Here is a 14,331-nt window from a genome sequence, read left to right as displayed (position 1 = left end):
AGACCTATCCAATTTTTTGGGCTTGAAATAACAAGGTTTTTAGGAATTTTCAGTCCACAACCTTCTGGTTGTGTGATCTGTGGACCTGGTTCTTGGCCATGGTGGTGCATTTAGAATTTTAGGAAGAGGAAAATAATCAGTCGCAAGAATGTTAAAAAGTACTAACCCCTTTCAGGCTTCCAGTAGAGGAAGGTGGACTCCTTTATGTGGCTTTGTTTTTCAACTGTTGTCTTGTTTCTAGGAGCCTTATTATTTCTAGATGTGTGTTACATATACAGCTTTAGTTTAGGATCACCCATTGAGTAGTTTCGCCCATCAATTTTTTTGTGCATCTTGGGTCAGAATTAGGCAAACAAATGCTTCTAGTATTCTCTTGTACCACATGCAGCCAAGTTATGTAATGGTTAATTACCTGCATTTTCAAAGATCTAGTTGGAAAGATCTTCATCCTTGCTCCCATCTTAGCATTATTTGTAGAAAATCTTCTGGGAATATTGTGTGACTTTTGTGCAGCATTTAGCACTTTTACTTCAAAAAGAAAAGTGCCATTTCTAGATCACTGAGATTTTTATTGCAAAAAAGATGGGTACCCACAACCAAGCCTAATCACAGCAGAGATCAAACAGTGAGGCTGCAGGCTGAAATTTATTTATAAGCTGCTGTGTAGGAGATGGGAGGTAAATGATCCTCTACTATTTGCTGACATAAAAGTTAATGGACCCTATATTTATGTAAGATTTCTTGATGTCAAAACCACTATTTAGTTCAGACCTTCACTTCCTCTTAACATCTGTTTATCTCTTGCAGCCCCCAAGGAGATCACCTTCTCCATAGACGTGGGAAATGGCCCCACAGAAGCCACTGTGCAGTCTCCCACAGCCCTCAATGACAACCAGTGGCACTACGTGCGGGCAGAGAGGAACCTCAAGCAAACCTCTCTGCAGGTGGACAACCTCCCCAAGAAGGTCCTGGAGGCCCCTGCTGAGGGACACTTCCGCCTGCAGCTCAACAGCCAGTTATTTGTAGGTAGGGACAATCCAAGGGTTCCTGTAGATAACACTGTTTCATATAGTTTGGTGATGAATGCTCTTATCTCACCATTGAGCGTGCATGTGGTGGCTTGATTTTGCTGCTTCTTCTACTCCTGCACAGGCAACATGAATAACATGAACAACACTCAAAGCACAAACCATAGTTTAGTCTAAGAATACCGTCAAGCTATACTTGATGGTATTCTTGGGGTCAAACTCCTAAAATGTACTTATTGCCAAAGAGTTAACAACCTTTCTTGTTATGCAGCGCTGGCTGTGTAAAATGCTGTAAAAAATGTGACCTCTCTCTTGAGGCACATTGTAAAAGTCAGAAATTTTTCGTATAAGTTTCTGGGGCAAAGCCTGATGACAGTATGGTCTTTAAATTCTATTCCTTCAAGCATGTCCACCAAAACCCTTATTTGGTGAGAGAGTCCATGAGTGAGAGAACTATGAACATAGTCAAAGCAAATAGAGGTGTTTTATCTGAAAGTGATTTTTCAAAGAAGAAAAAAGAAAATTAAAGAGGGAAGAAAAATCTCTGCCTATATTTTGTTTACTTATCACACTTGCAGAAGAAACCTGGATTGGGACTACTTTGTATTTGATAATATGATAATGGGTTACAGAGGGAATTATCTCTTTTCTGTACTCAAATGCTGTCTTTCTGAGTAATCTGCTCAAGTGATGGGGTGGGATGTAACTGTTCTTATGCAGGGCCATTCAGGTAACTCCTGATTCCTTCCTTCAAATGGATTTTTTTACTTAGCTGAAATGCTGTAGCGAACCTCAATCTGTCAATGCATTTTAATAAAGTTTACTTCTGTATTCATACCCTTATACTTAAGTAGCTTTCACGTTATTCATTTGAGCTTTTTATTGTGTATGTGTGCAGTAATTACTGGGCTCTGAACATAAAGAATTAATCTGTTAATAAATAGATGTGACTGCATCAATGTCAGGAGTCCTTCCAACGCAGCTGTTGATTTATACCTAAAATGATCTCTGTTAGACTCAGCTGGAGAGGAGAATACACAGAAAGGAGGCTTAAGACTGTCACAGTGCAAGGTTTCTGTTTTCTGGTATGAAGCATGCTGCTAATCACTTGTTTTTCAAATACTACATTGATCCTAAGAACATGTTCTGTGGGAGGCCAGGCCTGGAGGCAGCAGGCTTGGGCTGCCAGGCACCTTAGAAACATCAGAGAAATTTAGCCAACATATTGTTTGCAGTTAGGAAAATTAGAGATTTTGTGACTGAATAGACTTTGTGATTTTTTGGTTGTTTCTTTCTCAAGGACTAAATATGATGGGTTTATCATGGGTCATCTATTAGATATTTCATATATATATATATATCAACTGTTTACCATCTCTCATCTGAAAAGCAGTATCTGCCTGTAAGCTTGCTCCTCATCCTCAGCAAAATAAACAGGTTACCTGTGTGAATTTCTTGGTGGTTTTCAAGTGACATAACTGATGGATTGTGTAATGAAAATCTATGGTAGTTAAGGGCCTCACCAGAGCAATGTGCCAACAGGAGCCCTTGTGAGCAAAGACAAACACAAAGCCCTGCACCTGCCCAGAACAGCATCAGCATCCCCACAGGCTGGGGATTGAGTGGATGGGGAGCAGATCTGCCAAAAAGGTCCCGTTGGTTTTGGTGGAGAAATGAATTTGTACCCCATCTGAATGTAGCTATGCTTTAAGGAATAAGTTGGAACCTAGTCCCTGATACCAGCAGGGACTTCTGACTGATTGTACTCTGATTGTAGTGTTTACAGAAAACTCTAGGATATGGGTATTTATTTCAGCCAAGAGGTGAAAAGTACTCACTGTGCAATAAATATGTTGCATTCTGTCGTTCATCCATGCTTTTACTGAACCATGAACAAAAGGGACAGAAAAAAAATGAGTTTGGGAGTGCTTTTTCAGGCCTTAACTCTGCCAGATTGAAGGCCAAAATTATCTGTGACTTGCTAAGTTTTCCTGAGAGCTGTCAGAAGTGTTGGAAACCTGGGTTGCCTCCTGATTCTGGCACTATTTCTCCCCGGGTGCTCCAGGGAAAGGTGGCAGAAGTCCAGCAATACACAGATGTGATATAGTTTGTCTCTACTGAAAGTCTCATTTGAATCTTGTAATAAAAAGCTACTGATTTAATACCTCAGCCATGCAGAGAGAGCTTTAACCCATCTGAAAAATAAATGTATAAACACCATTGTAAAAAGGAAAGAAGCAGAAGCGCATAATATTGCTCCCTACTCCCCCTATAATCCACAACATATTTGTCTCTGCAGTATTCTGCATACTGACAGTGATTAAGGGGTTTCCAGCCTTAATGACTGTGTGTGGCAGGCTTTTGAGATAGCTCTGTGTGTCCGTGAAGTGGAAGAGAAAAATGACTTTGGATTGCCACTACACTCAAACAAGCTTGGGTTTTAATGTAGTTAGAAAGGAGTTAGAAAACCATTTCTCACTTTCTTTTAGTGGATCTTGGGTGCTAACTGCTTCCAGCTGCATTATAATCTTGTCAGAGCATGGATATCCTTGCACCTGGCCAGATTTCTTCTGTAAATTTGGAAAAAAAGTACAGTAGAAGGAGCAGACAGACCCCAAACAAATATGCATGCTAAGTAACATCAACTTCACCAAACTGTCCAGTAACAAGCCAATTCAGCAAATGACTTGGTCAGAAGGGGCAGACAAAAACCATTCCTTTCAATGGACAGTCATATTCAGCCCCCATATGTGTGACATGGTTTTGGATAGTGCAGCTCTCCCTATGGTCCTGGAGCAGTTTTGTCATTGTGGTGTGGTCTGAGATGAAGCCCTGTCTTACCTACTGGTGAAGGCATGAGCATAAGACTCCATCATGGGATGGGAAAGACTGTCCTCCCAGACCACTTTGAGGATGGGGTTTGAACTCAGACTGGTAACATCAGAGAAGCAAAATAAAAATCCTGAGAAATTAATCTGATGCACAAAGCTTTAGTCAGAAGTTTTTGTGGTATTTGTTTGGTACATTTAGGAAATTAGCAAAGCTAAGTGTTTGTGTTCCTGGTTTTGTCTTGGGAGGAAGTGAGCAAGGAATGAATCCTTGGGTGAATCTCCTCTCTCTGTTGTAGAGAGTCCAAAGGCAACATAACCCAGAGAAAGTCATCTGAGAAACTTTCTCTGGAGACAGAGAGAAGGAATGATAGGAAAAAAGGAGCTTATTTACTGCTGTTGGTTTTAAAAACATTTGTAGACACCTTGGAATATTTTGGAGGCCGAGAGGAGGAATTAATGCCTAACTCTTTGTGTATCCTGTATGCTTTGTAAGTATTTCAGCTTGAGACCAAAAAATGAGATTTCAAGGTCTTCTGAGGAGCACCATACCAAGTTCTCCTGCTCCTCATTATGATTCCTATACTTCTCTGCCCTTTCCTTTTCTTTGTGTCAGTTACACAAATGCTCCTAACACTTATTTTCAGCCTCCCTAATCCAGCTTCTACTGACAAAAAGTCCATTGTTTTTTTCTAAAACAAATCCTCAACTCATTGCTAGAATGTTAATTATTTAGCCAATTGTGTCACCAAGCTATGCTGTGAGTGTTCAGTTGTGAGCTTCTTGTCCCCTTCTCTCAGACTCTCCCTTCCTTTCCCAAGGGCTCCTCACAAAAATTCAGCTGCATAAACACCTTGCTGGAAACAGTTTGGCTCACTTGACTGTCACCTCTACTGTGAAAAGTACACCCTTAACCTTGATGTTTGTGGTCCTTAGGTTTATCCTAAAATATGTTTTCCTGAATAAAACATTTAGGTCTCATCCATTAAAATCTCTAGTCCATCAGGCTCCTATTAGAGTTGGAAGAATTTACAAAGCCTAATTTGGGGAAGAGTTTTGTGTGTTTGTTTCCAGTTTTTCCTTTGCTTTGCAGGAATATATATGAAGATTAAGTCTAGTTAATTGAAGAAAACTGTCCAAATTAAGCAATAGATTTGCTTAATCAATGCTGTGTGGGTCTAGGTTCATATAGCTGGTCTGAGTTAAGCTCTATAATCTCCAGAAAATATAAGACAAGGAGAGTGAGAAATTTTACATGGCTTTCCAGAGTGCTTTAGAGAGCAATAAGAATATGAGTAGTGCAATAAACATGACATTCATAGAACAGTTAGCAATAGTTTTAATTCATTTTTGGTGTGTTACAGCTGGGATTGGTGTGTGTGCAGAGAGGAGGCAAGGAAACTGTCATTCATCCTTGTAATATTTGTGGTGGCCTCCAATGCAAAAGAAAACAGAGTAACCAGTAGCCTTAAAGGGAGAAATCTCATTTCTACTTACATTGCCTTTACTGAAAAATCTGTATTGTATGTTTTGTTTGGGTCAAAATCTCCAAACAAAAGGACTGTGTGTGCAGTTCAGCAAATGCAGAAAGCCTGATTCTTGTCCTCAGAGGGCATTTAAAATAAGTGAGCTAACATTTGCTCACCTGAAAACAATAGCTGGCTAAAGAGGAACTTGAAAATATTTCTTTCTCTGAGAAAGACATCATAAAATGTGTGTGAAAGAGATGTGTCTCATGCATACTATCTAAAGTTCAATTACTTTACTTCACATCCAGTGAATTTCTGCTATTAGTGTTCCAGAAAGAAAAGTCTGACAGAATGTTGTAGTAGAACACCAGACCTTTTCAGACTGTTACTGCATTCTCTTTAGTTTGCAGAAGTCTTGTTTTAATTAATTTATAGAATAAAAACAAATGCTCTTCTGCTGGGGCTTATCAAGTGATGTAATCTGTTAAATCATACATTATGAAAGAGAGCCAATTTCTACAGAAGAATAATAACTTCTTTCATACTACTTTTTGCAGGAGAATCACCAATAAAGCTAGCTTTTAAGAATCTGCAAATGCTGATAACTCCTGAACCAGAATTAGATTTCCTAGCAGCAATCAAAACTGCAGTATCTTCAAAAGCAAAACATTGGCAACTGCCAAAAATAAAAGGTGTATGATAAGAAAAACGGTCATATTTTCATAGAGAACTTCAACAATCATCATTATTATCATTCTCAGAAATTACCTCTTATGGAAAAGTGCCTTCACTGTAACACTTTTAGCAGTTTCCTTTGACAGATATGATGCTGGTTAGCTCGTGGAGACTGAACTGCCCTCTTGCATACAGCTCTGGTCTCCAGGAAGAAATGCAATTATGTCTAACCATTGTACTAAATAACACATCTGTGAACTGAACTCATGTTTCAGGCCTGCAAGAACCATTGACATGCAACACATCAGGCTGGGCAGTCATGCATAAATTCAGACTCCAGTCATTTCCCTCCAGCCAGCGGGCCTGGTGCTGAGCTTGACTCATCCCTGCTATCTGGGCTCATCAGCATGTGCAACTCTCCTCCTGGTGGGATTAGGGGGTTGTTTGTACTAAGGCAGCAAATAACACCAAAAACCCCAACATTTTCAGTTTGGTTTTCCCACATATTTGGTGATATGCAGACATAAGATAAAGAAGCTAATCTTTCTCCTAAATGAATTGGGATTTCAATGCCAGACAACGCAGTAGATAAGCCAAAAAAGAGAAGAATGACAAAAAGAAAGTGTCATGTACAGCTTTCTAGTTCTTTCATAAAAATAGAGAGACACCTTTAGTTTCCAGGGCTGTCCATCTGTCATCTTTTACCATTGTATGCATTGATATATAGTATTTTTTAAAAATTTGTGGATCTGTATTTGTACCTCAGAATGGGATTGAACTTCATGGCTTTGATTACTGTTCAGACTCATCAATGAATGCATTTTTCTCTCTTTCTCAGGGGGAACAGCTTCCAGACAGAAGGGCTTTTTGGGATGTATTCGATCTCTGCATCTAAATGGACAGAAACTTGACCTCGAGGAGAGAGCTAAAATGACACCTGGTGTAAGACCTGGATGCCCAGGACATTGCAGCAGTTATGGGAACCTGTGCCATAATGGGGGAAGATGTGTGGAAAAGTATAATGGTTACTTCTGTGACTGTACCAACTCGGCCTATGAAGGACCTTTCTGCAAGGAGGGTAGGCAGCAAGCTTTGATCCCAGCTATTTGTGCAATAACTCTGAATTACTGCACCATTTCGCTCACATCAGCTTGGTGTCCCCACATCTCAAGATGTTCTATTATCAGTTGTTCCTTCAGTGTTCTTAAATGGCTGTAACAGGCTCTAACACCTCCTTTTGGTGACTTCTGTGTTGGCCTCAGAAATTAAAATGGTGTTAGTTGTACTAATAGTTTACCACTATATCCCACCATGATTCCTGTATTCCACTGCATGTAATGATCCCCAGACATTAGGAAATAGGGCTGAAATGTTTTATAGCAGGTGTTTGACCATGTCTGAATATTTAGGTTGCTTGTTTTTTAAACCTCATCTTCTTTTGTTCACCTTAAAAAATCCTTGAGGTTTTTCTTCACAAAGTTTTAGAGCATTGATGTGACAAAAAAGAGGTAGTCTTTTTATGTTGGTTTTGTTCTTCCATTCCTGCGACAGCCCATCCAAACGTTAAGAAATTTTTAAAATAAGCATGAAGCATTCACGAGAAAAGTGATTTGCATGGTTCAGTCTTTGGTGAATGTGTCCTCCCTGAACCTTTTTGGTGGCTTATAGAAGATGCTGTCAACACCAGAAAAAGCAGGGCAAATATGGAGCATCTAATTTAGAAAACATGCTTTTTGGAACTAACAAAATCACTACTTAGTAACAGCAAGATGCAGGGTGAATTTTTAATTTCCATGGCTGTCCCCCACCTTACAAATGCAACAGGTTTGCTAAGTGGGCTGCATCATCTGCTGGTGTAAATTGGCTTAGTTGTTTAATGAAAACAGAAGCATGTGTTCTAAGGATCTGAGGGTGCACAGGTAGATGTTTCTCTTTATTTGATGCTCCCAGAGACAGCTTCCCTTACTGGCTGTCTTTGGTCAAAGTATTGCTTTCATAATTAATTTCTTTAAAAAAGGGACTGGAAAGAACAAATTATTTTGGGGGCAAGACAGAGACTATTGCCTTACATGTGACTGTCAGAAGATGGTGGACAAAGCATTTATTTGGCTGACAGACATTTGGGCTCTTGTGGAATTCCATCTTGTGGAATTCTGATTTCAGCACTGAAATAGTTGAGTTTATGTCTCCATACACTGTTTCTCTCTGTGCCAGACAAACAATCTGCAAGGAAAGACATACTGTTACACAAGTGAAGGAAGGGTGATGTCAGCTGGATCAAGGGTGTTTTGCAGTGTTCTCATTCTGAGGCAGCTAGTTCTGGTCCATTCCTGCCTGGGAGATCTGAAAATGCAGTAACTGAAATAATTCCTTTGGTTTATATCTGCTTTCAGAGGTGTCTGCATTGTTTGAAGCTGGCACTTCTGTTACCTATACTTTCCAAGAACCTTACCCTGTCACAAAGAATGCAAGCACCTCAAGCTCTGCCATTTATGTGGATGCTGTTGTGTCCAAGGAGAATATTGCATTCAGCTTTCTCACAGCACACACTCCAAGCCTTCTGCTGTACATCAACACCTACTTCCATGAATATTTGGCTGTGATTCTCTCCAAGAATGGTGAGTAGTCTTGATTTGCTACCCAAGGGAGACCAGTGCAACTCTGTGGAGTTTTTGGGCTGTTGGTTTGTTCGTTTGTTGGTTCATGGCAGTTTTTTTTTTTTTTTGTGGAGGAATAGTATAGAATTCTGCACTGATTTAAGTTCATTTCTGTGTCTTTAACTTTATCAACTTCATGGTGTTCAGTTTGTGAAATGGCCATCACTCTTGTTTATGTCTCTTTATTTGGCATTCAGTGCTACACTTGCCTATTCAGTCTTTGAGTAATCATGTTGTTGGGGCTTAAAATGTGCTTTGACTTCCATTTGGCAGGGTTTTACAATAGTATTTCTTTGTTATTTATTCCATAGTGAGATCCATTAGGCCACCAAGATAAGGGCATTAGAAATACCACGTACAAGAGCACTTGGTGCAGAAATACACTATAATTTTATCCTTTGCATTCTGTTTTGGGCCATGTATTGCTCCTCACTAGATTGTTTCAATGGAATAAAGCCATTTTGTCTAAATATTAAGGCCAGAATATGTCAACGTTTTCTAGGTTAATTGACCAAAACATGAGGTGTAAACCCATTTCCTGTTTAAAGATACTTAATGTGGGTACTTTTTGAAAATGTGTAAAGATTTTAGGGGCATACACCTTTGTCTTCTCAGTAAAACTCGGGCTCCTGAGTCCTTGCAGTGCTTTCAGAAAACTCAATCCAGACAATATCATCCTAGACAAATGGGGAAATCTGAATTTTCCAAGAGTTACCAGGCAGTGGAGCACTGGAAGTGATGAGTAAGCATATTTGTGAGTCAGTATCCTGTGGCAGAACAATAAAGTTAATGTAATGTGGCTGAATATGTAGATTTAACTGAATGACCCAGACCACTCTGAAGCCTTAAAAATTCCAAAATAAGTAAGCTTTCAAGTACTGTCAAATAAAAACACAGAAGATTAAAAAAATAAAAGTTTTATTCTCAACATAGAGTTTGCAATAGTTTCTCTCTTGTTTATGTCATGTGGCCAATATTGAAGCTGGCATGGAATAGTGGATTGGCACCCTAGTCCCTGGGAGAGGCAACTGGAATAGTAACTGCCTGAACAGATCTACTCCAAGGGAAGCTTTGGCAGGGAGGTGGGACTGCTGAGGTGACCCTAACCCTCTCCTGTCCAGTCCCAGATTTCCATCTCTAATTTGCTCCTGTAGACAAGTGTTTATGATTTTCAGATGTATGAATATTCTAGTGTGTAGCTCCAGGGTGATGGAGGTTAGCCCCTGCTGAGGTGAAACCTTGGAATCTGCTTCTCAGTTACACTCAGGTCTCTTGATGTCACTCAGGCAATTGGAAATAGCCCTAAAGTTAATCACAATGTAATATCCATTTAAATCACCTTTATTGCTGCCAGAGTAGTCTGAAATGACCTTAAAAACATGAGTCAATTGACTTCTATTGATGGAATACCCTATAGGCAACCTATAATTGTGGAACTCTAGGAGGGGGTCTCTAATAGTGCTTGGGCTTGGGATCAAGACATGAGGGTGTCCTGTAGCAGCTCAGCAGGAAGAGAGCTTGAGACAATGAAAATGACCTTTCATTTTGTCAGCTGCAAATGTCCCATCAGTTCCCTTTGACTTAGGTGGAAAGAGGCACTCAGCACAGTCAGGCAGTGCAAACCATGGTGCTTTTCTCAGATCTGCACCTCTTTTTATTCACTTGTAATATGGTGGTAACAGTTGTTTAGAGAGTTGTTGAGACACCAGGCTCCAAAATTCTGGACTGTAATATGTAGCAATATATGCAAAGAATGATTAAGATAACTAGCTGACCTTTGTTAACTCCTGAAAGCCTCCTTCAGGATTACTCAGTGCATGCTCCTGTGACATTTTTACAAGACAGTCATTGCAGTCATGTATATTCTCTGCCTTTTGTCCCAAATGGAATAATTCGTTAAATTTCATGTCCTTTTACTTTTTAGTCTTGTTGGAATTGAAATTATTCCAATGAAAATAGTGTTCAGATATGTTACTCTTTCTTCCTCCAAGAGCTTTATGCTTGCCATAAAGTTACTGGACTATGAATATCAATGTCCTTTGTAGCATTAAAAGTGAGTGTGATTCCTTCTCTCTTACTGGCTCCCTTTCAAGGAATCTTGCTGAGTCTGACAGTGTACAGTAGGACATAAGCAGGTCCCTGCTGGATAGCTGGTTGGTTAAATAAAGGTTAGGCTCCTGGAGAAATGGGAATGGGCATTCTCACTTAGGAGGTGAGCAAACTATGGAGCAATACTCCTTACCATAATCACAAGTCACTTTCCACTTGTTAAAAAAAAATGTAGGAACAGTCTACGTATAATTTAATACTTCACCTTTTGTAACTATTTTTGAAGCTACTACTCATGTTATTCTGTTATTCTCTTTTCTATTATCCACAAAATAACTAGGCAAAGTATTAGCTAATAAAAGTGACTATGAGAAGAATGTTTTTCCTACTTCTTATTTCTCACATTAAATATTAGATATTAAAGAAGTGAAACTGTTTTCAAGGATTATTCATAATTAGAGTATAATAAAAGGGCTTATATGAAAGTGAACTTGTATAGGCAGCTATGGTCTAATTCAGTCAGGTGTGAAATACTTCCTAAAACCTATTGATTTCAGTAAATTTTTATATATATAATACTTCTAGAAGCAGTTTCCACCTATAGAACATATTCCATACTACAGAGTTTGTTCTTAGCTCTGATCAATGGGCTTGTGTCCTAGAAGTTTACAGGTAAGGTTTCAAAAGCTGATGGTTTTAAAGATGACTTAGGGATTGTTTCCTCCATTAGTTAATACTGATGCCTTGAAATCATACATGTGATTTGAAAAATTGTGTACATATAAGAGCATCTTCCTTTCCTCTCCAGTCTTTCATGGATTTTTAAATTACAGCTACATGTATATGTGTATATATTGTATATGGGTGGGTATGCATATAAAGCTCATGTAGTCCCATTGGCCCCACATGCAAGCAATTAGCAGTACTGGCATGATTGGCATTTTTAATATCTCTTTCTGTAGAAATTTCAAGTTATAGTGCCTGTTACTAAGCTACAGAAAATGGGTAAATATCTCTAATTAGTCTTCTCAGTGTGTCAATCCACAGAAATTATCCATATCATGGGAAGGTGCTACCAAGAAAAGAGTATTTTTTTTCTTTCCCAAGCTAGCTTTTCAGTGTGCATTTTTGCAGTTATATGATTTCACAATGTAACCAGTACCTTCGAAATATTATCTTTGCCTTGCTCCCTAAAGGTAATAAATGATGGGAGAGGAAAGTGTTAAAAGAAAGAATGGTGAAATACACTTTATTTCTCCTTTCTTCATTTTTTTCCTATCACCCTGCAAATAATCAATGCAATATGAATATGATGAAATATATTGTCTAGAAAATGTTTTTACAAGTCTTTGATTCTCAGTTTTGTTGTCTTTCTCCATGGAAACAATATGATTCAACTAGAAAAAAGAAGATAGCTAGCACCAAAGAAGAGAGATAGAATCTTAAACTATGCTAGAATGATTGAAAAATTATCTGTATTTATTATCTAATCTCATAAGAAATTAAACAATTTGAGTACTTTATTTTTCTTTTTCCACCTTTTCAGCATCTATTGCCATCACACTGAGCTGTGTTCTCCATTTCTTTTGGAAAGCAAGACTCTGATTTTGCATAGGAAAGATAAAAGAGAAGGAAAAAGGCTCAGTTAAAAACAGCAGTACAAATGAAAATATCTCAAATAATTCTTAAGTCTCTGATACTCAGCAAACAGTAGCAGGACTTATATCAGCTCCACTTCTCTGACCTAGAATGTACTGAAATCAGCTGATATTTGAAGTGAATAGGAAAAGAAATCACAATGTGTAACAGAGGTAAGCTGAGTTAACACTCTATAAAAGAAAAGAAAGAAATATTGTCAGTGAGAAGCTACTGATTCATTTTTTCTTATAAACTCCTAATCTCCTGTAATCTCTTCCTCTCTCTGAGTCAGAAACAGCTTTTCTAATGAAAGCATGTAAATTCTCCTTATTGTTTTTGCCTTCAAGTATGTTGAGCTGCATCTCCAACAAGCAAAGCTTTTCTCACTCAGTGGAAAAGAGATGCCAAAAATCCAGTTCAGTCTTTGAGGCAAGGAATCTTTTGATCCTGTTCACTCTGTACCCTCTGAAGTTTAATGGGTCAAAACTAAAACGGGAAATAGGACTTGGGTGGATTTCAGAGGTGATTCTTCTGGTTCCTTTTCCTTACTTGCTTTCCTTCCTGTCTCGGTTTTGGGATATTAACTTCAGAAAGTTATTGCTTCAGAAAGACCCTCTCAACTACTCTATTGCTTGTGCAGTTGTCTTCTCTTTTGAGAACACCTTGTGCCTTACAGACTTGCAGCAGGCATTGAACAACCTGCACAGTTTATGTGACTGAAGTGGGAAATGGTGACAAGGTTCAGATATAGTTGCTTTTAACAGATCAGGAGCAGGAAAGAAAGTCCTGTTGGGAAGTGTGGGAGACAGCTTTGTGGAGGAGACAAGTAACTGTGAGTGACTGAGGATTGTTCCCAGTCTAGCTCTGGTTCACAGCCATTATGTGGCAGATAGCATGTATGTCTTCTAAATATTATTGCAAGGAACTGTTGCAGTTGGCCCCTGAAATCTTACTTTCTTTACTGGGTGAGGGACCAGAGACAGTTTGATCAGTGATGATGAATATAAATAAATTTTTCCCAGTTGCCTTAAATGGGAAGCTGGTTTTGGTACCATGAGTAGGCAGGGTTGGGGTGGCAGGGGATCTATCAGCTTATTTATCTAGAGAAAGAGACTTCTGTTGTTAGAAATCACTCTGGTCACTTAGATGTTTCCTTGCTGTAAGCAACTTCACAGAAAATAGGAGTGCTGATTAGAGTTCTCACTTCAAATCCAGTACTAAAAAGTCTTTGAAGAAAGAGGTGGACTTGGCACCCAAACCCAATTCTGTCTTATGTTTGTGTTAGCATATGGCACTTTAAATTTCTAAGTGTGCAAAACTAACTTGAAAGAAGAAGCTGACATAAAATTCAGCCAAGGACTCTGGCAGATCTCTATCTCTGCTTTCCAAGAGAAGAGAACTGAAAGATCTGTCTCATTAGCTGAATTCATGGACATGTTTGTACTCATGAAGATTATTTTGCCATACTGAAGGGCCAATAGATGTTCTGGCGACCCACCAGGGAAAACAAGAGAACTGTAATTAGATTACATAGAACAGGAAAGGTTGAACAGGCTGAGTAATTGATCTGTGCTCTAGCTATATACAGTCTGACTTTGAACTTACTATCTGGCATAAAACTCCAGACCATTGGCTGCAGATAATCAGCTGGGAAGAAAAGCTGTGTCCCCATTGCTCATAGGAGGTATTTATCTCCCAGGAGACTTGAGTTCCTAGTTCACAGTTTCCAGCTGATAAGTCATTTTTATTGTTGGATTTCCCTGGAAAAGTCCAGAAAGGAATGAGAGGGAGGGCAGAAGGTCCTGTCTCATAGATGCTCCATATATTGTGTGTATGTATATGTATATATATATATATATAAATATGCTCATCAGTATTTCTGAAAGAAGGGTATTTCAGAACTCCTTTTATTGAAAGATTTAGCCTAGAAAATTCATAGGTGTGGATTTTCAGTTACTTTTAGTTTAATTTATCTGTTTTGTGGACA

At 38.8% G+C, this 14,331-nt stretch overlaps 1 protein-coding gene across 1 annotated transcript in view; it reads left to right on the top strand.

Moving 5' to 3' along the window:
* The window catches only part of CNTNAP5 (contactin associated protein family member 5), a 412,329-nt gene that overhangs the window by 364,221 nt on the left and 33,777 nt on the right, over window positions 1-14,331 (top strand). Inside the window, exons 18-20 of the mRNA XM_077181609.1 lie at window positions 808-1,026; window positions 6,839-7,078; window positions 8,394-8,618. Of these exons, the coding sequence (XP_077037724.1) occupies window positions 808-1,026; window positions 6,839-7,078; window positions 8,394-8,618 (684 nt within the window). The remainder of the gene's footprint in view (window positions 1-807; window positions 1,027-6,838; window positions 7,079-8,393; window positions 8,619-14,331) is intronic.

Source organism: Agelaius phoeniceus, chromosome 7 (genome assembly GCF_051311805.1).
Source record: "Agelaius phoeniceus isolate bAgePho1 chromosome 7, bAgePho1.hap1, whole genome shotgun sequence".
NCBI lineage: Eukaryota > Metazoa > Chordata > Aves > Passeriformes > Icteridae > Agelaius > Agelaius phoeniceus.
Note: the sequence above shows the minus strand (reverse complement) of the source record. Positions and strands in the feature narration are given on the sequence as shown.